Below are 23,245 nucleotides of genomic sequence, written 5' to 3'. Positions count from 1 at the left end.
CAACTTAGAGATGGGTTCTTCTCAAACTTTGTACATGTGTTTTTGGATGAAAAGCCTGTTCCCCATTGCTCTTGTGCTTTGTAGACACGCTGTAATCAAGGGCATGTAATTACAGAGGACTAAGTGGGGGGGAAGAAATCTTGGGACTCGCCCTTCCAAGTATAGAAATATATTTTCTCTTAAACATAACATTCAAGAAGGGTTTTGTCATTTCAAACTTTAAAGAAAATTCAATGTGGATTCTAACGTGGAATGGATTTAGCCAATTTCATGGTGCCACGTAATTTACATAAACATATAAGGACTGTATATCTGGGAGGTCAAGTAGATTATGCTGTGAAAGGGTTAAACAACCCAAATGAATGGCTGTAGAAAAAGGAGGATGAGATGTAATGTAAAGAGGGAGGAGAGGAAGCAAATTGAGGGGTGGCCATGATTTTGCAGTGAGAGGTGAAACTCCTCAGGCAGTGCAGGCTCAAACTGTCCTCACATTTAGAGGCGCACTTGTCTTATCATCATTTTCAGCTCTGCTTCAGGCTGAAGACTTATGTAAGTATTACATTTTCATCTGTTCAATCTGTGTTTAGAGGTTTTAGTACTTAATGTGCACACTGAAGGAGTCTTTATCAAGCCTTTTTTATTATGATTATTATGATTATTATTATAAAACAGGACATGAGAGAATTGGAAGATTTAAAAGGAATGTTTTAATGTGGGTATATGGACTTACATTGGCATATGTACATTTCCAATCTGCTCAACACTGTATTGTTGTCACTGTCAATAATTATATATAAAAGAATATTCTCTTGAGCAGATGTATAAAATGAATGCACACAGCTGGAGAAGGTGCTTTTTTTGCATCTCTACAGAAAGGCAAAGGTAGATAATCTCAAATAGACAAGTTTGACCCTGCTATGTCTTGCTGCCGACAAGTGTAATCACACACTACTTTTTAAAGCACTTATTAACTTAAGTTTTAAAGAAATGCTTTAAGTAAAACAAATGATGATTAGATACTGAATGATCGCTGAAACGTTATCCATTAATGTGTACTATAAGTCCTCAGAACAGCAGGTAGGGCACATCTGCTTGTCTGTAGACCTGATGCTGTGGGCTGTGCTGCTTGTGCCTAGTGTAAATATAGAAGCCTCTCCCACGCTTCTGTGTATACTCCCTCTTTGGGCTTTGGTGTGGCGGATGGGTGGCCTGGTACGGGTTCACAAATTATATGTCCCCCAGAACCAGATTCACTGTCTCCACCCCAAATAAGTAATGGCTACACTAAATGCTGTGGCTAAAAAAGGTCCCATGCAAAATAGAGAAACATTGTAAACCAATATAACAGATGGAGTTGTGGACTGTACTTGATATCAGAGGTACATTTGGGAGCTGTATTGGAATTTCTTTCTAATGTAAATCTTTTTTTACATTTCTGACGCAGCATAGCTGAAAATGACCAACATGGCTTTCCACATACTTTTTGTGGCACTGCTGTCACTCGACGTGAGCCATTCCACCCCAATGTTCTACAACATTTCCATGGATGGCAGTGGAGATGATGCACTGGAACTAATTTTCCCTACCTCCTTCTCCACTCGAGCCCCTGTTGAAGTCACTGCCAGCACAAAGATGCCTTCCTTCACCGAAACCATCACCAACACTCTCACCACCACCATGGTCCGCCTCAAAGACTTTGTCCTGAGTCGAGTGGTCGACTTCCTACAGGAGAACCTGCTCATCATCATTGTAGTCACCTCTGTGCTCATCGTTATGGTTTTTATTATCTGCTGCGCCTCCGCCATGAGTCACAAACGGAAGCTAGAGTCCTACAAGCCCCTTCCCAATCCCCCCAAAAAGTACTCTGCGGATAAAAAGGCAGGGCGAAAGAATTCAAGTGATTTTCAAGAAAGGCCTTTTGCTGTTGATCATGTCAAGAAAGTTCACTCTCAGGCCCTAGCCTCCCCCAAAACCCTGCGTGTTCCCTCCAAGGCTTTGGTGGGCGAGAGGGGCAGGGATGTCCCATCTTCCCCAAGACAAGAGGTCAGGAAAGTCCGAGACACAGAAGAGATGGAGAGACGCTGGGAGGAGCCACGGCCCAGAGAGCAGCCCAGAGAGCAGCCCAGGGAGCAGCCCAGGGAGTACCCCAGGGAGCAGCCCAGGGAGCAGCCCAGGGAGTACCCCAGGGAGCAGCCCAGGGAGTACCCCAGGGAGCAGCCCAGGGAGTACCCCAGGGAACAGCCCAGGGGGCAGCCCAGAGAGGAAAGGAAGTACAGGCAGGACCTGGCCTACGACAGAGCCAGCCCCAGCTCTGCCTCCAGCCAGCCTGTCTGCACCTGCCACCTCAGGAAGACCTACCACTAGAGCACAACCACTAGAGCACAACCACTAGAGCACAACCGCCATCACTTGGGCCACTGTAGTGATAGGTATAACAACTACCGGTATGTAACAAAATAGTGCAACAATAAATAGTGTTACAACAATAGACACGTGAGAAACCCATTTCACTGCACTACAAGTAATCTGTGTATCATAGACACAGTAGTAGAGAGTGCTCAAAACTAAACAACTGCAACTGAAGTGTGAAGAATGAAATCCTTTTTATTGACCTGCTGTTTTACTTTTTTGCCAGTATTAGTTTTGCTTGGAATAAGCCCTTTTAATAATTTATACTAATACATTGTAGACAATTATAGAAACTTTTAAATGGTACTTACATATTTTATCCAATATTGGTTGCTTTGAATAAAATGTTTGATATTTTTTTTATGAATGCTTAATCCTTTTTAATTTAGCGACATTAAAACCTCAGGCAAGTGTCCTCAAAAATGCCTCCACTGTAAATGGCAACTTTGTATTCTCAAAACACATTTGTTTTTGTTTAATAAAGTATTAATCTATTGAAAGAAATGGTTTATTGTTGTTGTAAAATAATTTAAAAGATTCTAATTTCAACAGTGTGACTGCTGATTTAACCACACACCTATTTAATCGTTGTTGTTTCCCCCCACACTTTCACTCAAGATATTATTTGAGATTTGCAGAGTCTGAAAGGCAATCAAACGTTTCATACTAGAAGTGTTTACTTATTCTTACCAATTGGTTACCAATTTAAAATATACATGTGAAATCCTAATTCAGGTGTGCTTCACTCCTAAACTAGCCTTGTTTTGCTTACATGTAGTTCATAAGCAAATATATTGTACAAAACATTCTTATGTCTGTAACTCTATCAATAAAATTGAAATAACAAACAAATTTAAATGAGAAAGTAACCACTACTCCCCACATAATGAATCTAAGTCAGATGACTCAGAAATCAGAAGTCGTGAAGGATGCTATTATAGCATGAAGCCAGTGAAAGCCTGTGACGTCTGAAACATGAAGCCTGAGGAGCGTGGTGCTGGGGTCAGATTCCCTGCTCTCTGTCAAGGAGGTGCTGAATAATTCGAGAAAATACTACCCCTTCACTTTCATTCTTCCTGGTCAGTGACAGGAGGACAACACAACGGATGAGTGGACGGTTGTTTTCAGGTAGCGTAAAACAAAGAGTAAGGCTGATCATCTTATCGTCAATAATTTGCAATTTTGTGAATTTTGTTCTTTTGAAAGCTGAAGAAAACCCAGGACAGGCCATGGTAAGAATGTACCTCAAGACTATCATTAAACTTTGATAACCTGCCAAGCATTCTCAACATTGGTGGTTTTCTTACGAGGACTCTCATATTCAACAAGAGCCACGTGGTAACAAGCCTTGCCGTCACTATGGAGGTGGAGATGAGACAAAAACAAAAAATGGTAAGGGCCTAAATATTGTTTTGTTGAAGCATGTTGGTGTTTCTTTTATTTGTGTTATTTGTTCGAGTATTGGTGTTTCTTAAAGTATATTTTTCTTATTTACAGTGAGCCATGCCTTGGTGTAGATGTGGCCTTTTATTAGTTCTCTGCGTCAGTCCTTTAGCTTGCCTTGTAGTGTCCCTCTGTCCCACTGGATGTTGCTGCCCTCAATCAGGCTTCTTAGTTTTGTGTGAGTCTCTTGGTCTTCGATCCCTTCCTCAATCGGTCCCTCTGAGCACTTCAGCTCTTTCAGTGGCCCGTAACCAGCTTTGTAACATAGACGGCTTGCTCAGGCCGTTCCAGAGCCTACATGAGCTTAGCCTGAGTTATAATCAATTGTCTCGTTTCCCTCGAGGACTACCTCCCAGCCTGGAGGCTCTATTACTACAAGAAAACCGCATCACATACATCACATCAGGGGCCCTCAGATACTTAGGAAACCTCACCCAATTAGCTCTCGAGTACAACCAAATCAGCGCCATCCAGCCAGGAGCTTTTCAGGGCCTCAATAAGCTGGAGGTTTTAACTTTAAAAGGAAATAAACTAACAATCTTACCTCAAAACCTGCCAGCTTCTTTGATGCACCTGGATGTGTCCGCCAACTGCATTTCTGCTCTTGACCTGGTGTCCCTGTCCAGTCTGGTCAACCTGCAGGTCTTGAAGATCAATAGTAACTGCCTTCGCTCGGTCCCGGACAGCGCATTTGACTCCTTACCACGTCTGAGATCTGTGAATCTGACAAACAACTTGTGGGTGTGTGAGTGTGACATTTTGTATCTTTACCGATGGTTGCTAAGTGGACACATCAAAATGGCCACAGACCTGTTTTGCACTGAGCCTGTTCATCTTGCTCACCGTCTGCTTTTAGACCTCTCAGTCATGGCTATATGTCCTCATGTTCTTATAACAAAAACAAGTGCACAAAATGACACACACACTTTAATAGCCCCCACAATGTCTGATTCAGTTTTAAAAAACGCTCAGAATCTTAAAGACAATGTTGCTACTAGACGTTTGGTTAATGATTCTCTTCCATCTGTGACTAAGACTAGAATACACCCTGGACATTTATCTTTAGAGACGCTGAGCTATGAGGACTGCATGTTGCTAAATACAACTCCTTCAGTGAGTCTGTTCTATTCAGAACCCACTACAATTCACACTGATCGGGAGCTGTTGAGTCGAGACAACATGACATGTAAGCCCTCAGTGAACAATCAAACTTCTACTGAAGAGACCCGAGCTCTTCTGTCTACAAACAAAGTATCTGCTTGGCCCACAGCTGAGCCACAACCACCCACCCTAAAGGACTCAGCTGTGATCATCGCTCTCCTCACTTTGTTGTGTATTCTTGTGGCTATACTAATGCTAGCAGTGCTTGTAGTCCTGAAAAAAGTACTCCAACATAATCAAAGAGTGGCACCACTTGAAACTGGCAGATGAGATGGTTATTGTCATTGATAATTAAAACTAAGTTTTGAAATTGTAATGCTGTGAAATGTGTGAATTTAATTTTGCAGTAAATTTCAACAGAGAAACTCACTCTAAACAAACACAATATATTCATAATGTTGTGTATATTTACATGATTAATGCTTAGCTTTACAGATTTACTGTTGGTTCATATAACGAGTGGATTCATTCAAATGAACAGTTTCCATTGTTCTTTTAAATTAAATGATTGATAAGCCTCACAAATAAAGCCTTAATTACATTATAATTACATATATTGTGACAGAAATACAGGAATAAATCTCCAAAATGTTCTCTTCCAAATAATAAGTAGTGGACACAGGCTTCAGTAAGTATCATGTATTGTATTGTTGTGTCATAATTCATATTATTTTATTACTACTTCTTGTCCTGTTGCGTTTAGTCCATAGTCTGACAGTGCTGCTTTAATAGCACCTTCTGCAAGCACTGAAAGAAAGCAAAAGAAAGTAATAGGCCAAACACAACAATGGTCATGTAAACATGCCCATCTGTTCTAGAAAAGCTGTACACCTAACTTACTAGAGCAATGAAGTTTGACTCAAGACAAGCAGAGTTCTTTAGCAATGCCTGTATTCTTAATCGCGAAGGCTTCATCCACCTTAGGAAAGAGTTATTAAGTCTTGTTACATTTTAAAAAACATGTGGGCACTATTTTTGCTTAAAGTGAAAAAATAAAACACTTTTTCTCTTCTTGAATTTTGCTTCCACTATATTGCCATTTTCATCCACTTGAATCTTAACAAATGTAATTTAAGTAGAACTGATAGAATAGCTTTGTTGATAGTTCCCATACCTGTAGTTTCATTACATCGCCACAGGCTGGCGCTCCACATTATGAGAGCCCACATTTCTTGATTTTCAAGAAATTTTACACCACCTATGGCCAAATGAAAGTAAACATTCTTTAGATTATTTTTTTTCCCCTTATGATTTTGCATGCAGTTTACAGTGACTCAAGAAACAGACATAACAATCTGTGTAAGAGCGGACCATAAGTCTTAATGTAATGTCGTTTATTTGTAAGATTTGAATTAGCTTAATGTCAAAAAGAATAAAATACTAAACATGTGCTTACTTTCTCCTACCTTACCTTGTGGTATGAACACTAAAGCATTGTGAACACCTGCAAGGACTTACACTTTTGTAACCAAAAGGCCGATACATCTATACTTTAAACAGGAAACTAATATTGGTTTACATGAAGAACATTTTTTGATGAACTCAACGAGAGAAAAGGGGCAGATGCTTTGTGGAAAGAGAAGTTTATCTGTGTATCTCCTCGAGCAGTGTAACGGACAGAACGTTTCCAAAGGGCCGTCCCAGCATCCTGGGAAATACTTTTTATTATTGTTTTTATCATCTTTATTTATATTACAGTTTTATCATCTTTCACTCAAATTATCTCAGAAAGTAATAGGCTCACACTCTTCATTCTTGGCACATAAATAAACAATATTATGAATATTCAATATATGAAATATCAAGTAGATGGGAGTGGTAGTCTTGAATTAGTCTTCAAAATTCTCATCACCATGGGGCCTAATTTTTCACATACTACATTTCAGATTTGATTATATAAGACCTCTAACTGATATTAATGACAAAATATTCAAATAAATTCCAAATGATTTAATATGCCTTCATTTGCATACAATAAAACATACCAATACTTTACCACAATGTACCACAAATTTGATCATCAAAAACTCAATAACACAAGTTCCAGAATAGGCCAGTGTGACCAAAATTATTCAGTATCTTCAGTACATGAGATGAACCTGTGAGATGTCAAACAGTGATTTTGGTGTTTGTTTATAGCCATCAGAATATAGACAGAAGCTTAAGTTCAATCTGGCCTGACACTTTTCCCAAAAAAAAAACATTTTTTTTCCTTCAACTTCAACTTCAATAAAAAAAAAAAAAAAAAATCCACAAAAAAATTAAAAATTATATAATTATCATGTTCCCTCAAGATAATTATCAGGTAGAGGTGGGGGCGGTCTCCTGTCCTCCCCAGTCCCGTAGATGCACGGCTACCAAGCAACGACATCAGTGGAAATATCAAAGCCTAAAGAATAAAGCTGTACGGAACATCAAAGAATGAGAGAAAGATGAAGAGTCAGCCCTGGAATAAAGGCTGGAAAGAAAAATGAAGTATGAAGAATAACGTCTGGCGGTAATGCAACACATTGGATGCCAACCGCCATAAAACAACAACAACAACAACAACAACAACAACAACAACAACAACAACAACAACAACAACGTTCCCACGTGATATTTAAAAAAAAGAGAAAAAAAGAAAAGAAAATATGAAATAAATAATGCCGTGAAAATATAATGTTTCGCTAATGTCACCTGCGGGGCTCCGTAGAGTAATGTCACAATAGAAAAGCTAGCCTACTAGGGGCGCTGCTGCTCGTGTTACTAGGCAGACAGTTTCAACATGGCTGCGTCAAGAAGCGCAGAACAAACGCACTTAGCGCAGGACATGGAGGGAGAAGATGTGGGAACTGATGAGAGAGACATGGATTCTGAAGAAGGAGAAGAAGAAGCCATGGCAGAGGAAAATTCAGATGAGGAAGCCGATTCATCTGAAGACGAGAAAGAAAACGAGGCCGAAATCCAGCGCCTGGAGGAGCAGGTTAATAGCTACAATAAGAAGCATCGTTGTGTTATCCTGGGTTAGCTAGCTCAGATGCTAACAGGAATGAATGAGTCTTAAACAGTGCCAAGCACCCTTTTCTAGTTAGTTTAAATTTTTACATTCAAGTTTTCTTTCAAAACTTTAGGAAACATGGCAAAAATAACAACAATTTCTGTTATGCGTAGTAAGAAATGCATTCATGAAATGACCCGTTAAAGATATGTACCACGTTTATTATGTTGTAGTTGGCAGCCGACATGGCGCCATTTAGTCTTAACTGTGTTTATGGTGTTGAAAGGCAAGGTTACTGTCCCCAAACACAAGGTTTCAAAACATAGAGCTTAACTTTGTTCACAATAACTTGTTTGATTATTACACATGTTTAGCTTTAATAATAAATGTCTTTTAGGTTTGATACATTTCTGATCTTGCTTAAAAAAAAACATAAACCGTAGTAATGATCACTTTGTGTTTCATGTGTCCAGCTGTCAATCAATGCATTTGACTACAACTGCCACGTAGATTTGATAAAACTCTTGAAGCAAGAAGGAGAACTCATCCGGTTGAGAAAAGCAAGGCAGAAGATGAGTGAACTTTTCCCTCTCACTGAAGGTTGGTTGGTAAAAGTATGTTAGCGACATAATCATTTAAATGCAATACATACTCACTTATCTTATTTTTCAACATGCCTGCAGAGATCTGGCTTGTTTGGCTTAAGGATGAGATCCGTCTAACAGAAGAGGAATCTAATAGAGAGAAAGTGTATGAGCTTTTCGAGCGGGCTGTTAAGGATTACATATGTATGTGCATATTTATCAGAAAAAAATACTTTTACATAACTTTGCCTTATTAGTCAATTTTTTTGTTTTGGTTTGTTCCAACCTAGGCCCAGATATTTGGCTTGAATATGCTCAGTACTCTATTGGTGGTATGGCCTTACCTGGAGGGATCGACAAGGTGAGGTCAGTTTTTGAAAGGGCCCTGACAGCGGTCGGGCTCCATGTGACCAAGGGACATATGGTGTGGGAGGCGTACAGGGAGTTTGAGAATGTCATTCTGACAACTGTACAGGTTTGTGTCTTATTCTCTTTGCATCTTTTAAACGTAACTAAATGTTTCATGATGCTCAGGCCGTGTTTTTTTTTTCTGCTTGCTGTGCTACCAGCCTCCTCCTGGAAAGATACCCAGCCATCACGAGCAGGAGTTACTAAATGCTCAGCTTCAGCGCATCCACACACTATTTCGTCGTCAGCTGGCTGTGCCTTTAATGGGTGAGACTTCACTCCTATTTAACAGACAGGTTTTGTGTCTAAGGCAAATTGAACACATTTTCTTAATTTATTCTGTAGAAAATTGTCATTTAATATAAAACAAATTGGATGCACATTTCATAGTTTGTCTGTTCTTATTCCTGTTAAATTTAGTCATGGAAGCCACCTTTGCTGAATATGAAGAATGGGCAGATGGTGTGCCTGAAACTGTTCCGCATCAATACAAGAAGGCGCTGCAGCTGATGGAGAAATGTAAAGCCCTTGAAGAGGCGCTGGTAACTATCAAGTCTTAATGTATTGGAACCATAGTTTTGTGTTTGGCTTATTACCGAGTTAAGCACATGTTCTATGCCTGTCCGTCGCAGTCAGTAGCTGAACCGCCTAAACTGGCAGAGTATCAAGCTTACATAGACTATGAACTGAACGAGGGGGACCCAGCACGCATTCAAATGATTTTTGAACGTGCTTTGGCAGAGAACTGCCTGGTTCCAGACATGTGGGCAAAATACACCTCGTACTTGGTGAGTACAAGACTGTTGCCTTTGTCTTGTTCTTCTATCAATGAGTGATTGAGTTTCTCTGTTATTAGGACCGTCAATTGAAAATCAAAGACTTGGTTCTTTCTGCTCATGATCGTGCCGTTCGAAATTGCCCTTGGACAATGGGTTTATGGAAAGGTTATATCTTGGCTCTGGAGAGGCATTGCGCTGATCACCAAACTGTCTTGGGTAATATTTACTGAGATTGATATTGTTCTATATATATTGTGCTCTTTCTACGCGTACACTGACCCGTTTTGAAAACTACTTATCCATTATTATAACATTAATTCTATTTTTTACAGATGTTTTTGAGAAGGCCCTGAATGCAGGATTTATACAAGCTACAGATTATGTGGAGATTTGGCAGGCATACCTTGACTATTTGAGAAGACGTGTCGATTTCAGTAAAGGTAGCTTTGTCTTTGTAAATATCTTAAAAACTAGTGTTTTAACTATCTCTTATTCGGGTTTTCAGAATCTAGCAAAGAGTTGGAAGAGTTACGGTCAAGCTTTACAAGGTCGCTTGACTACATGAAACAAGATGTTGAAGAAAGTAGGCAAAATTACGTTTTTTTTGCTAGAATATCTGCAATTTCCTCCATTAATGAGCACTTTATTTATTTATTCAATTGTATAACTGAAGGGTTTGGTGAAAGTGGGGATCCCTCCTGTATTATAATGCAAATCTGGGCCCGGATAGAAGTAAGTGTGTTTATTATGACAATTTAACTGTGAAAACTCCCCACATAATCAACATTTCTTCCTCAGGCCCTGCATTGCAAAAATATGCAAAAGGCCAGAGAGCTTTGGGATAATATTATGACAAAAGGGAATGCCAAATATGCCAACATGTGGCTGGAGTACTACAACCTTGAAAGGTCTGTATTGGTTTAACCTGGCCAATCTTCGAATCATCTTCGATTCTTAAAAGCTGTAACTCTTTCTGTTCTCAGATCTTATGGTGATACTGTCCATTGCCGCAAGGCCCTTCACAGAGCTGTCCAATGCACGTCAGACTACCCCGAGCACGTATGTGAAGTGCTGCTCACATTTGAACGGGTTGAAGGTAAGGGTGCATTTAAGACCTATGGTAGAAACCTCACTATCATATGTTCCAGTCCATAGTTGTACATTTTCTGTTTACAGGCTCTTTGGAGGACTGGGATGTAGCGGTACAAAAAACTGAGACCAAGCTCAATAGGATAAACGAGCAACGTGCAAAGGTTAGGGCACTGCTTTTTAATTATTATTATTATTTAAAACAACATTTTACAGATGTTTCATTTGCCCAATGTTCTTAAATTTACTGTTCCGTGACTTTTAGGTGGCTGTAAAAGAAGCCAACTCTGCTCGACAGGAAGAAGAGCGAGGACAGCAGCGACGGAAAACAAAATTTGAAAAGAAGCCACAGAAAAAAATCCAAAAGGGAGAGAAGAGGAAGGCTGAGCAAGACAATTATGCTGGTGGATGGAATGATGACTTGGGTATGCACCACCATGTAGTTTGTAGTAAGCGTCTGTTGAACATTGCATTTAATCACCCCTCTGTTATAACAAACTAGAACAAGGATCCAAAAGGCACAAGGGCAATGGTGGCCGGATGAGTGAAGAGTTAATGGAAACTGAGACAGGACACTTTGGGAAAACTGCTCCACCTGGTTTTAAGCCTGTTAAACGTGGCACCAAAATGGACGGCTCTGTGGCTCAAGAGGAGAACCAGCCCGAGTTACGTAATGACAACTGCAGTATCTTCATCAGTAACTTGGCATATACACTGGAGGAGCCAGAGACAAAACTCAGGACACTGTTTGACTCCTGTGGCCCCATTAAACAAATACGTCCAGTCTTCAGCAATAAAGGGGGCTTTAAAGGATATGGCTATGTACAGTTTGAATCTAGCATATCTGTACCTGAAGCTCTTAAACTGGATAGGAAGGAAGTGGAAGGCCGACCTATGTTCGTATCCCCTTGTGTTGACAAAAGTAAAAACCCAGACTTTAAGGTAAACAATAATGCACACTGTGGCATGTTTTATTTTTAGTTGATCATTGATACCATTAAGAATCTCTGATATGTTTTGACAGGTCTTCAAATATAACACGTCGATAGAAAAACACAAAATTTTTATTTCCGGACTGCCATTCTCTTGTACAAAAGAGCAACTGGCGGAAATCTGCAAACATCACGGGAGTCTCAAAGAAGTGCGTCTAGTTACATATCGCTCAGGAAAACCCAAGGTATGTGTGACTTGTGTAATTTTAAAGTATCTCAATAAATCTGCTTTTGTATCTATATATATTAAAGTTGTATTCTCACAGGGACTTGCATATGTTGAGTTTGCGAATGAAAGCCAGGCTGCCCAGGCAGTTCTAAAGTTGGATGGCATGGAAGTAGAAGGCAACAAAATTTCAGTTGCCATTAGTAACCCTCCTCGCAGAAGCGCTGCGGACAAGCCCAGTTCCAGTCGACTGTCCACAGACGCGATGCCTCGTCAGTTCCATGGATCGTAAGTTCAGATGTAAAATTATAATGTGTTTTTTCTATGCTGTAACGGAATTTCTGTTTCTCAGACGAGGGAAAGGACGCACTCAGCTTTCATTAATTCCTCGTTCCCTGCATCGTCAAAGTGGATCTGAGAGCAAAGTGGAGAATGGGACATCAGCGCCGTCTGTTGCAGCAACAAACTCAGCCAGCGATACAAAACCTTTGTCAAATGCAGACTTTGCTAAAATGCTTCTCAATAAATGAGATTATTCATCTCGAAAGCCATCCTGTGTCGTTAGATTAGAACTGTATTACTTCTGTAATTGGCGATAATGTTTAATACCCTTTAATACAATAGTAGATCATCATCTACTGCAAATTGCCTTAATTGCCGAGAACATCCTCTAGATTACAGCGCAGTGTCAAGTTTTTTTGAGTAATTGCTGTGAACATTAAGTGTATATTTCCAGTGTAAATAATATTGTAACTAAAATGCGGTCTTTTCTGTGATGTGAAAGAATTGTCAGAAACTGTTCAGTATATTTTTAAACCTTCAACCGTGTGATTGATTCTTGAAATTATATATGCAATTGTTGTGTGACAGTGTGTTACCATAGTGATGTTTTTAGAGGACCCTAGATCATTTTTAGCACAATTATTTACTACTATAACTATCTGAATATTTTATGCAATTTCCATGAAATGCTTTATTACCTGTTTCAATACACTTTGTTTACATTACAATTTCGTTGACCAATTTAAAAGGACCCGCCTTTCCACAACCATCAAGGAAAAAAATGGCGTTCCAACTCCATGCAGCAAGTTCTCTAATTTACATCTGATTACATACACCTGCTCTCACAAGAATACATCACACATCCTAAAAAGAAAAAAGGTTTAAAAAAAATGAAAACCAACTTCACAACATTTTGGGATTCTTATAAATGGTAATTGTATATTTGCTACCACCACAGTGGCCTCAGAAATATGTAATGGATAATATTCTCTACAGATTATGTCAATGATGTTATGTATTTCCTTCTTTCACCACTAACAACCTAAAATGAAACAATAAAATAAATTGTATCTACATGAGTTGGCCATCTGTATGATCCCTAAGATATGATCAAGCAACATTCAGAGTGCAGCGGACAAAACTGCTTCAAATCACTTCATAAACTTAAATAATAACCAGAACAGGAGAGAATAAATCTTTATTAAAACAAACTAAATCAAATTCAGCCGTTAACTTAGGGACAGACCAATAACATGGGACTGGAAAGGCCATCAAATCATTAATTGTATATATTCACAGCAGATTTTTTGTAGGTCTTATTTAATTTTTAAATTGGGTTTATTTAGACTACATTGACAGCCTTCTTTTCCAGACAGTCCATTTTAAAAAAACTAGGTATTTTTCCATGACTATGTTTTGTTATCATTAATAGCAACGTATTTGGAGTGTAGACCCTAATAAACAATTGCACTTTGGAGAGATCAAGCTTTCAAATGAAATGAGGTATAATAAAGTTGGAGCGAAATAGCATCCACATCAGCAAACCATTGATAATCAGATAATCTATGAATCTTGATTTACAAAATTGGCTTGACCCTGTTTATAATCCCAAGGGTTCGGGAATTATAAAAAGTCCCTAGGATAAAATAGAAATTCAAAAAATATATTAGACTTTTTTTTAACAACTCTAAAAACAAACGTGCATGCCATTGTGATGTGTAAAAAACTCAATGGACAGGTATGGTTTGCTTGCAGTCCAGACAGACCGGGTGCTGGCTTGTTCCTGGCAGCCCAACGGCATGTTCTGTTGTAGAAATCAACAGTGTGTCCAATGTTATCTCTGTGCATTTGGCTATGAAGCGGATAAAAGGCCGGACATCCCCTTCATTTGCAGTATCCAAAGCTGCATAATACTCAGCTCTTTGCTCTTTGCGGATGGTAATAGGTGGGTACCTGGCTTTCATGAGAACTAAATTCATAAGTAGTCGAGATGAGCGTCCATTGCCATCCACAAATGGGTGCACATAGACAAGTTTGTAGTGAGCGAGGGCAGCAAACTCCACTGGGTGCAGCTGCAGAGCCTCCTCAGAGTTGAGCCACAGCACCAGCTCCTCCATGTGTCTCTGTAGGTCCTGTGGATGGGGTGGGATGTGATGTCCAACAAACACCTGACTGGTGCGCAGCCGACCTCCCTCTACAGGGTCCACAAAGCCCAGCACGCGCCGGTGAATCTCTAGAATGTCATGTACGGTGATGGGTAACGTCCTGGACAACAGTGTAGTGTTGATGTACTTCATCGCTACGTCAACACCAATCGCCTCATTCTGCTCCTGGAGGCTCTTCCCCGGAACGGCATATCGAGTCTCGATTATGTGACGGATTTCAGACAAAGTGAGAGTGCTTCCCTCTATGGCTACAGTGTGGTAGATATGATGGTAGTAGGTTTCCTCCATTACCCGTCTCAGAGCCGAGTTGCCCTTAGGGATGGACATGAGCCTGCGAACTTTACTGTCAATAATGCTGAAGTGACGCTGGTCAATCTCCTCCACCAAAGGAAGAGTTCGGTCACGGCTGATCAGCGCTCTCTCATTACATGGAGAAATTGTCAGGGCTTTTGTGTAGAGATGGTCTGCCTGGATGACATCCTTCTCCTCTTCCAGTATTGTCCCAAGCTCTGTCAGGGCTTCCACAAAATCTGGATTCATACTTAAAGCATGCGCAAGGAGTTTATGAGCCTTTTCCCTTTTCCCAGCCCTTTTCATCTCCTGAGCCTGTTGGAGAGCGGCTTTGGCCTCAAGCACCATCTCTGCCAAATAAAATGCACACGTCAGCATGAAATTCTATCTTAACAGTGCCCTACATTTCTATTGCTCTACACTAATCCTGCAGTAAAACGAAATCACAGAAGCAGGTCACCTTTGCCGGGTTTGCTCCTCTGAGGCAGCAGGTCCACGGCGGTGAAAGGGACCGTCAGGCTCGTGGACTGGACAGCTGCAGGCGGCGGTGGTCTCCCCCAGAGCTGACAGCGCAGGTGAGCAATGCCTTTTAGTGCAGCGCAGCACTTGTCGTCCACTCCCACCATAGGCATCAGGAGGCCCACGAGAGAACCGATCAAAACACACAACAGCGGCCCCCAGCCCCCCAGGACACGGCCGCTGGTGTGACGCCACACGGTCAGAGCTGACATGGTGGTACCGGGTTAAAGCCTCCATCCTCGGCTAAAACGCTCTCATCTCACCTGCTGGCGCCGCCACAGGACTGACGAGATGGCAGCGTTGGCTTTGTACCGACGAATATTAGTTGAGCTAATGGTCTCTGTTCGCTGTTCTTAAAGTGTTTGAGAGGAGGTGGAATAACACGAAGATATCAAAGTGTCTCGTTTCTCCTCCTCCGCGGTAGCCGTGTTAAGCTAAAAAACTTTCCCTGGTCAGAAGAACGTGACAACATAACGAAACGTGATTGGTCGAAGCTAATATTAAGACGCTTTTCTATTGGCCACAAGGAAAGTGATACACGGAGCGGTCTTTGATTGGATATTTGACTTGAGCCCTGTTTTTGGTCTGACAGGTACACGTAATGTACAAACAATGAGCTAAACCTCTTGTATATACAGTCAATGAGCTAAACCTCTTGTATATACAGTCAATGAGCTAAACCTCTTGTATATACAGTCAATGAGCTAAACCTCTTGTATATACAGTCAATGAGCTAAACCGTGGATCTTAGACATGCTGTTATGACAATGGTCATAACGTTTCCTTTTGATATTGATTAAACAAGAGATGAGATGCGTTCTTCTATATTCTGTGTGTGGGCTGCCCGCCCGTGGTTAGATATTTACGGTCTGTGGTGCTCAGCCTGTTTTGAAACACAAGGTGGTGGTATTGTTTTAAAACCGCCTAGTGTAACATGCAGGTTACCATATAGAATATGTAGAATTGTAGGCAGCTATTCACAAAACAGAGACTCAGAACAGAGGCACAGACTCAAATGACCACCAGCTGAAAAAGGTGTGGTCATAAAAGTCAGGGCAGAATGCCAAAGCCAGATGGGCCTTACTGAGTCTCACTCTCACACTTTTCTTTAGACTCACACTATTACTATAAAAAGCCACATCTGCCCTGGGGTAGAGTAATGAATAAACTAGCATCCTTATCAAGAGGAGCCATTTCTTCCTAAAACGCCTGTCTTAAATGAGCTCCAATTCAAATTGAAGTTGTTTCTGAACCCTTTGGCGCACAGTAAAAACATAAAACCAAAGAATTTTCTTTGCACTGGATAAAGAGCAAGAGCTATTTGTCAAGAGATGCTGAGATATAAATATGTTGCCTGACCTTTTGAGTCAATACAATTTTGTTCTGAAAACATGACATAAGGGCAAACATTTTCTCACTTAAATTATTGTTTTCTTCACAACCTTATGCTGTTCCCCCTGGTTGTGTCTTCTAATTTGGGGCTCTGCTGTTGCAGACCTCAGATGGGGAAATGGACAGGAGACTATTCTGTCTCCACTGAGTAGACCACCTCCCTCGGGCGCGTCACTTATTATCGCACTATCTCACCAATCATGTCCCAAGGAGTGGGAGTGAAAGCTACTTCAAATCAACTGATTCCTACAATAACAAACCTGTGTACCTCTTTTTGAATTCAGAAACCTAATGGAATACTGGTTAATACATTGCATAGACATAAATGACTGCCTTCTGTAAAGGAACATTTTAACAATATTCAGTTTGTTTAATTTACTTGATGGCATAACACGTGGGATTATGCTGTCCCATAGCCACGACACAACATGAACCTAAATGATCTGCAAGTGCAATCACCAGAAGTGAGTCAAACTGACCTACTGTGATAACAAAACACAAAGTATATCAACAGGAACTACACCTGATATATACCTAATATTAATATTAATCTCATATTTTTCTATATTAATCTTTTTATATCACCACATCTTGTGCCTCATTTGTTACAAAATAGATAATAGATGCATGTCCAAGAGTGAAGTTTGTTGGGGAGATCTTTTCCATATAAATATAACCTCTGTTGTCTGTGTGTGTGTGTGTGTGTGTGTGTGTGTGTGTAATTGAAAAAACAAAACAGACCATAAGAAAAACTTCAAGTGTCTTCGAGTCCGACTGGAACATAATATTTGCTGCAGATGTGTCCAGTGATGCAGGGAAAGTGACATCTGGACTATTGCCATCATTTAAGTTATTGTTAACTGGGGTGTAAGTTCTTCTTCTACAACTTTAAGTCTTACAGAGCAAGAACAACTGCAGATACAAGCACAGCTGGGAAAATAATTTAAAATACATAATGTGAAAGTGTACACTTGATATCTCTGTGTTTCTTAAAATCAGAGACAAGTTTCTTGTATTCATTATTGCTTCTGTTCCAGCTGTTCTGTCACCTGCTTTGAAAAATGGTGTCATAATGATACCTGTGTGACCCATATAAATGTTTTTCAAATAACCTTCAACGTCAGGGTGCTACTGGCATTCATTTATAAATAATCAAAGGCAACACACACTGAAACAATAGCTGTAATCTTTCTGGGAAGAGAGCACAAAATCCTTTATGGGAATGCATACATCCCATAATCTCTTTGTGCGTTTTCAGACATGATATAATGATTATTCCAAACTACAGCAAGACCATTAACTCCAACTAGATTTAGAGATTTAGAGCTGCAAACCCATACTGACTAAACACACACACACACACACAAACACACACACTACACACGCACGCACGCACACACACACACACACACACACACACACACACACACACACACACACACACACACACACACACACACACACACTACACACACACACACACACACACATACACACACACACACACACACACACACACTACACACTACACACACACACCACACACACACACACACACACACACTACACACTACACACTACACACACACACACACACACACACACACACTACACACGCACGCACGCACACACACACACACACACACACACACACACACACACACACTACACACACACACACACACACTACACACGCACGCACGCACGCACACACACACACACACACACACACACACACACACACACACTACACACACACACACACACACACACACACACACACTACACACACACACACACACACACACACACACTACACACTACACACTACACACACACACACACACACTACACACTACACACTACACACTACACACACACACACACACACACACACACACACTACACACTACACACTACACACACACACACACACACACACACTGAGCGTCTAAATGCAGAATGTTACACAATTTTATTTTGTTGATCTGATATTTAACACATGGGTGTGTGCATTTCTATGAAGTTATAGTTTCTTTGTTTTTTCACAAGCTTCTTCATACAGTTCCTGTGAATCACCAGTCAAACTAAAATGTGTAAAAATAGATTCAGAAATTTAGAGATTTAGAGATTTAGAAATGACCGCAGATGAGTCCGAAAAAAGCAGAAGTGAAATGTTGAGAAAGTTGGTCAGACGGCAGAAGTATTTGTTTGAGGAATTGATACTCACACTTCAACTGGACTGCACTGAAGAACCAGCACTGAAGGTAATTTTAATATGACTTTACTTATTACATTCTAGCAAGCTCCACCAATAAATGTGTGACCCAAGAGCTTGTTTAGAAAGCCACACGCTGTGAAAAAGATGTAACATTGCATAAAATTGCGTAAAATTTTTATTTTTTATTTGGCTGTCTAGGTGTATTTATCAAAAAAAAAACACGAATTACACTGGCTTAGTTTATTTCTATTGCACATTGAGATTTTTAAAATAGGCTACACCTAGGCAAAATATGGCAAGTGAAGCCTTCTACATTGAGAACATTTACTGATAATGTGTATCACTGTTGAAAATCACAAATAGTTGATTCTGTTTAGACATTTTGATTTGTTTTTTTGTTTGTTTGTTTGTTTTAGAGTCTATGTAGTCTAGAAAATGATTATAAAAATACAACAACAATTTCTTTTTTTTAAATTTACTTTTTTTTCCCTCTCCACCAAATACATTTCTACTGATGATTTAACAATGCACTTTGAATATTTCTACCAGTTTACTCACCTCTGCATATTTCTACCAGAGCATGGACATGGAGGGCTACGTGTATGACTACTACAACTACACGGATGATTATGATCCTGACGTTATCGAAGAGGAATCGGTCCACAAGCACAAGTCGACCTGCTTGAGCGAAGCCATGTGTGTGTCTTTGCTCATTGTAAACCTGCTCATCTTTCTTCTGGGCTTCTTCGGGAACGCCCTGGTGATTTGGATCGCTGGCTTCAGAATGAAAAAGACAGTGAACACCACATGGTACCTCAGCCTGGCCATCTCTGACTTCATCTTCTGCACTTGCCTGCCCTTGAGCATTGCCAACATGGTCATGGATAACTGGATTTTTGGCCAATTTATGTGCAAAGTGACATCGTCAGTAATGTTTGTTAATATGTTTAGCAGTATCTTCTTACTAGTCATCATCAGTGCAGATCGCTGTGTGTCTGTTGTGTTCCCTGTTTGGGCACAGAATCATCGCTCAGTGAAAATGGCCTCTGCTGTAGTTGGGGTGGCTTGGCTTTTGGCTTTTGCTCTCAGTGTCCCTTCAGCTATATATCGCAAAGTGATCGATCATTTGGGTAGGACCGTTTGCCTCAACTTTTACCCCCCTCATGCTCACCAGATTGTGGCCGTCACGCGCTTCCTTGCTGGTTTTGTTGTGCCTTTTGTCATAATCATAGGATGCTATTCTATCATTATCTTCAAGCTGAGAAATAACAAAATGACCAAATCGTCCAAACCGTTTAAAGTCATGACAGCCTTAGTCGCTACATTCTTCACCTGCTGGTTGCCCTATCATGTCTTTGTCCTCTTGGAGGTGAACCATTCGAAGCTGGACCACAACTTGTTGGTAACTGGGCTCCAAGTGGGCACGTCAGTAGCAGCAGCAAACAGTTTTCTCAACCCAGTGCTGTATGTGTTCATGGGAAACGACTTCAGGCAGTCGTTCAAGAGCTCGCTGCTGAGGAAGATGGAGAACGCAATGGGCGAAGAAGGACGCACCATCAGCCGTTACCTGTCCCGCTCCAGCTCCATGGACACCCGGGCCTCCACTCACATGTAGGTAGAGTGGGACAGTGGACACCCGGGCCTCCACGCACATGTAGGTAGAGTGGGACAGTGGACACCCGGGCCTCTACTCACATGTAGGTAGAGTAGGACAGTGGACACCCGGGCCTCCACGCACATGTAGGTAGAGTGGGACAGTGGACACCCGGGCCTTTACTCACATGTAGGTAGAGAGGGACAGTGGACACCCGGGCCTCTACTCACATGTAGGTAGAGTGGGACATTGGACACCCGGGCCTCCACGCACATGTAGGTGGAGTGGGACATTGGACACCCGGGCCTCCACGCACATGTAGGTAGCGTGGGACATTGGACACCCGGGCCTCCACTCACATGTAGGTAGCGTGGGACAGTGGACACCCGGGTCTCCACTCATATGTTGGCAGAGTAGGACATTGGACACTCGGGTCTCCACTCACATGTAGGTAGCGTGGGACATTGGACACCCGGGCCTCCACTCACATGTAGGTAGCGTGGGACAGTGGACACCCGGGCCTCCACTCATAGGTAGGTAGCGTGGGACAGTGGACACCCGGGCCTCCACTCACATGTAGGTAGCGTGGGACAGTGGACACCCGGGCCTCCATTCATATGTTGGCAGAGTGGGACATTGGACAGTAAATTAGTTCTTATTAAACAGTGGTGGAAAGAACAAAAGTAAAAGTACAGTGCTAAAGTCAAATGTTTATACTTAGGTAAAATATACAGTGGATACTTCACCACATCAGAGATCAGGCACCTGTACTTTTCACTACATTTTAGAAAACTAAAACGAAGAAGAAGAAAAGTAAAAAAATGCTTGAGTTATTTCTCAGCACATTCAAGGTGAAATCCTGACTAAAGGTTTGACTTAAAGTCTTAAAGGCTTTGAGCTACCAAAAATATTAAAATAGTCTAGAAACATTTTTAAACAATTAATTGACCAAAAAAAAAGTCGATCATTGAAATTATTTTTCAATATTTATCAATATCGGTGCAAAATACTATTACTTTTTACTCTAAAAGAAAGTTTAAACCTATACTTCAGTATATTTTTACACGTGGTACTTTTACCTGAGTATCTTTCACCACAGGTATTGAACACAATTGCAATAAATATAATGATGGTATGTTGATTGAGCATTTGTGTAGCAATATGTGCAATTTCATGCATCATTTAATGAGGTGTAACGTCCACGGGGCATTAAGATCAATCTAACTGAACATGGTAAAGTTGAATAAAATTGTTGTTTTAATTTTTTGTGCAATATCATCTAAAATCTCTCCTTTGTAATATATGTGATAGAGTTTTGTTTGTTATAATATTTGTTATAATGTTGGTGTAATAAATTGGACCTCTAAAGCAGGGTTACATTTTCTTTTCTGGTTGTTGAGTGTGTTTAAAGAGGAATCAGAACAGGAACAACTATCTATGTCTTCTGTTAATTTGAAAACCATTATTGCATGCAGGGGATGGCCAAAACTACAAAAGGTTTTATCAAAGGCTAAAGGGATTGACTCACATTGTTGTTTTTACAACCTTGCAACTAGAAAAAAAAGAAGAAGAAGATAGTTTTCATCTTTTATTAGGCCTTCACAGTACATGTTTCATTCCATATAAAATACATTCAGTTGTGGCACTTGGTGTTAAAACATGCCAGTGTATTGTCGTAGTCTTCAGCCTAAAATCTTAAAGCGTGTCCAAAAAATATAAACTCTTTGTCTGCATTTTGCGATATAAAGAATTGTCAATTCTATAAAAATAGAATTATATTAAGTAGCTTTATATTGAAAATGGAAGTCCGCTTTTCATAGGTATTATTCACATATTTATTCAATTTGTTGAATTAGGGTAAAACATACATATTTTTATTGAATTGCTTTTAAAATGTGATTATATTTTCTTACTTTATCAACAAGGATTATCACTGGTGTAAAGATCAGCACATCTTGTGTAATTATTTCATTTTGATTTTATTAATTAAACAAACTAAATGAAATAGCCATTTGACTTTAATCATTGAGTCTTTCATCTTGCAAGTCCTGCTTCAGTCCAGTTTGAAAATAATAAGAATTGAGCACAGAATTGAGGCTCTTGAGTCAGTGCTTTGAGAAGAATAGTACGTCTTATGTGAGAGTTATAAATATATAATCACAGGTACTGCAGCCCATATTGCTCATGTTTTGGTCATGGCTGTCATAGCCTAGCTATCAGGTAAAATGTTGAAAATATATTTAATTCTACATGATGTCATATGTAAGCACTGTCAGGTGTTAAGACAGCCTCATGTCACTTATTTAAACATTGTGGAAAAGTGGCAATTATTTTACATATACATTTGGTTTAGTGTATGAAAATATGTCAATCCTTTATTTTAAATGTGAAAGTGCCATTCTATTGTTATAAGATCCTAAATGGTTAGGTTTAATTTGCAGACTAGTGTAACTGATGAGTCTGTATTCACAGCTGTAGCGTACGTTGTTGTAAGGCACATGGCCACATTGCACATGTGCATAGAAGTGCTTTTCATCATAAAAAACTAAAAAGAAACTCTACAAAAACAAATAATCAAATCAGTATAAATAGGAATCAGGAACATGACACAATTAAGGCAAGACACTAGCGACACAAGGCGGGCTCATTTCCACTTTTCAGCATTTTGAGTAGCTTAGTCTGTAACTAAGTGTAATAAACTTTCCAATCTACATTGTATATTATTTCAATTAATAAATAATAAATCTATTTGTCTTTGGCCATTGTATCA

The 23,245-nt window shown here is 40.1% G+C and overlaps 5 protein-coding genes across 5 annotated transcripts; 4 read left to right on the top strand and 1 right to left on the bottom strand.

The window, feature by feature from the left end:
* The first annotated feature begins 428 nt into the window (after window positions 1–428).
* tmem119a (transmembrane protein 119a) lies at window positions 429–2,913 on the top strand. Its single transcript, XM_072433111.1, has 2 exons — window positions 429–549; window positions 1,445–2,913. Exon 2 carries the CDS (start codon window positions 1,456–1,458, stop codon window positions 2,362–2,364), a length of 909 nt encoding a protein of 302 aa, XP_072289212.1. The 5' UTR covers window positions 429–549; window positions 1,445–1,455; the 3' UTR covers window positions 2,365–2,913.
* A 959-nt stretch (window positions 2,914–3,872) lies between these two features.
* On the top strand, window positions 3,873–5,283 carry LOC140347431 (uncharacterized). The gene has a single exon (XM_072433868.1). The coding sequence runs from the start codon at window positions 3,913–3,915 to the stop codon at window positions 5,281–5,283; it is 1,371 nt and encodes a 456-aa protein (XP_072289969.1). The 5' UTR covers window positions 3,873–3,912.
* Window positions 5,284–7,743: 2,460 nt separating this feature from the next.
* sart3 (spliceosome associated factor 3, U4/U6 recycling protein) lies at window positions 7,744–12,836 on the top strand. The gene is made up of 19 exons (XM_072434142.1): window positions 7,744–7,978; window positions 8,467–8,593; window positions 8,677–8,781; window positions 8,868–9,052; window positions 9,147–9,252; window positions 9,406–9,527; window positions 9,618–9,773; window positions 9,842–9,980; window positions 10,097–10,204; window positions 10,270–10,347; window positions 10,438–10,496; window positions 10,563–10,672; window positions 10,748–10,860; window positions 10,941–11,017; window positions 11,119–11,278; window positions 11,356–11,795; window positions 11,878–12,030; window positions 12,112–12,299; window positions 12,364–12,836. Exons 1-19 carry the CDS (start codon window positions 7,781–7,783, stop codon window positions 12,539–12,541), a joined length of 2,802 nt encoding a protein of 933 aa, XP_072290243.1. The 5' UTR covers window positions 7,744–7,780; the 3' UTR covers window positions 12,542–12,836.
* Window positions 12,837–13,573: 737 nt separating this feature from the next.
* On the bottom strand, window positions 13,574–15,705 carry ficd (FIC domain protein adenylyltransferase). The gene is made up of 2 exons (XM_072434143.1): window positions 15,210–15,705; window positions 13,574–15,099 (listed from the first exon to the last, which is right to left on the bottom strand). Exons 1-2 carry the CDS (start codon window positions 15,478–15,480, stop codon window positions 14,021–14,023), a joined length of 1,350 nt encoding a protein of 449 aa, XP_072290244.1. The 5' UTR covers window positions 15,481–15,705; the 3' UTR covers window positions 13,574–14,020.
* A 3,753-nt stretch (window positions 15,706–19,458) lies between these two features.
* cmklr1 (chemokine-like receptor 1) lies at window positions 19,459–22,486 on the top strand. Its single transcript, XM_072432535.1, has one exon. It carries the CDS (start codon window positions 19,462–19,464, stop codon window positions 20,494–20,496), a length of 1,035 nt encoding a protein of 344 aa, XP_072288636.1. The 5' UTR covers window positions 19,459–19,461; the 3' UTR covers window positions 20,497–22,486.
* Window positions 22,487–23,245: the final 759 nt, after the last annotated feature.

This window comes from Eucyclogobius newberryi, unplaced genomic scaffold (assembly GCF_026437365.1).
Source record: "Eucyclogobius newberryi isolate DKJ021-1_F unplaced genomic scaffold, fEucNew1.0.hap1 SCAF_6, whole genome shotgun sequence".
Lineage (NCBI taxonomy): Eukaryota > Metazoa > Chordata > Actinopteri > Gobiiformes > Gobiidae > Eucyclogobius > Eucyclogobius newberryi.
This window is presented reverse-complemented; position numbering and strand designations above follow the sequence as displayed.

Coding starts and splice junctions, on each gene's coding strand:
- LOC140347431 (XM_072433868.1), top strand. CDS start 3,913: ATGCCTTGGTGTAGATGTGGCCTTTTATTAGTTCTCTGCGTCAGTCCT.
- sart3 (XM_072434142.1), top strand. CDS start 7,781: ATGGCTGCGTCAAGAAGCGCAGAACAAACGCACTTAGCGCAGGACATG. Junction 10,497..10,562: donor AAATCTGGGCCCGGATAGAA/GTAAGTGTGTTT, acceptor TTTCTTCCTCAG/GCCCTGCATTGCAAAAATAT. Junction 10,861..10,940: donor CACATTTGAACGGGTTGAAG/GTAAGGGTGCAT, acceptor TTCTGTTTACAG/GCTCTTTGGAGGACTGGGAT.
- tmem119a (XM_072433111.1), top strand. CDS start 1,456: ATGACCAACATGGCTTTCCACATACTTTTTGTGGCACTGCTGTCACTC.
- cmklr1 (XM_072432535.1), top strand. CDS start 19,462: ATGGACATGGAGGGCTACGTGTATGACTACTACAACTACACGGATGAT.
- ficd (XM_072434143.1), bottom strand. CDS start 15,480: ATGTCAGCTCTGACCGTGTGGCGTCACACCAGCGGCCGTGTCCTGGGG. Junction 15,100..15,209: donor GAGGAGCAAACCCGGCAAAG/GTGACCTGCTTC, acceptor TTTATTTGGCAG/AGATGGTGCTTGAGGCCAAA.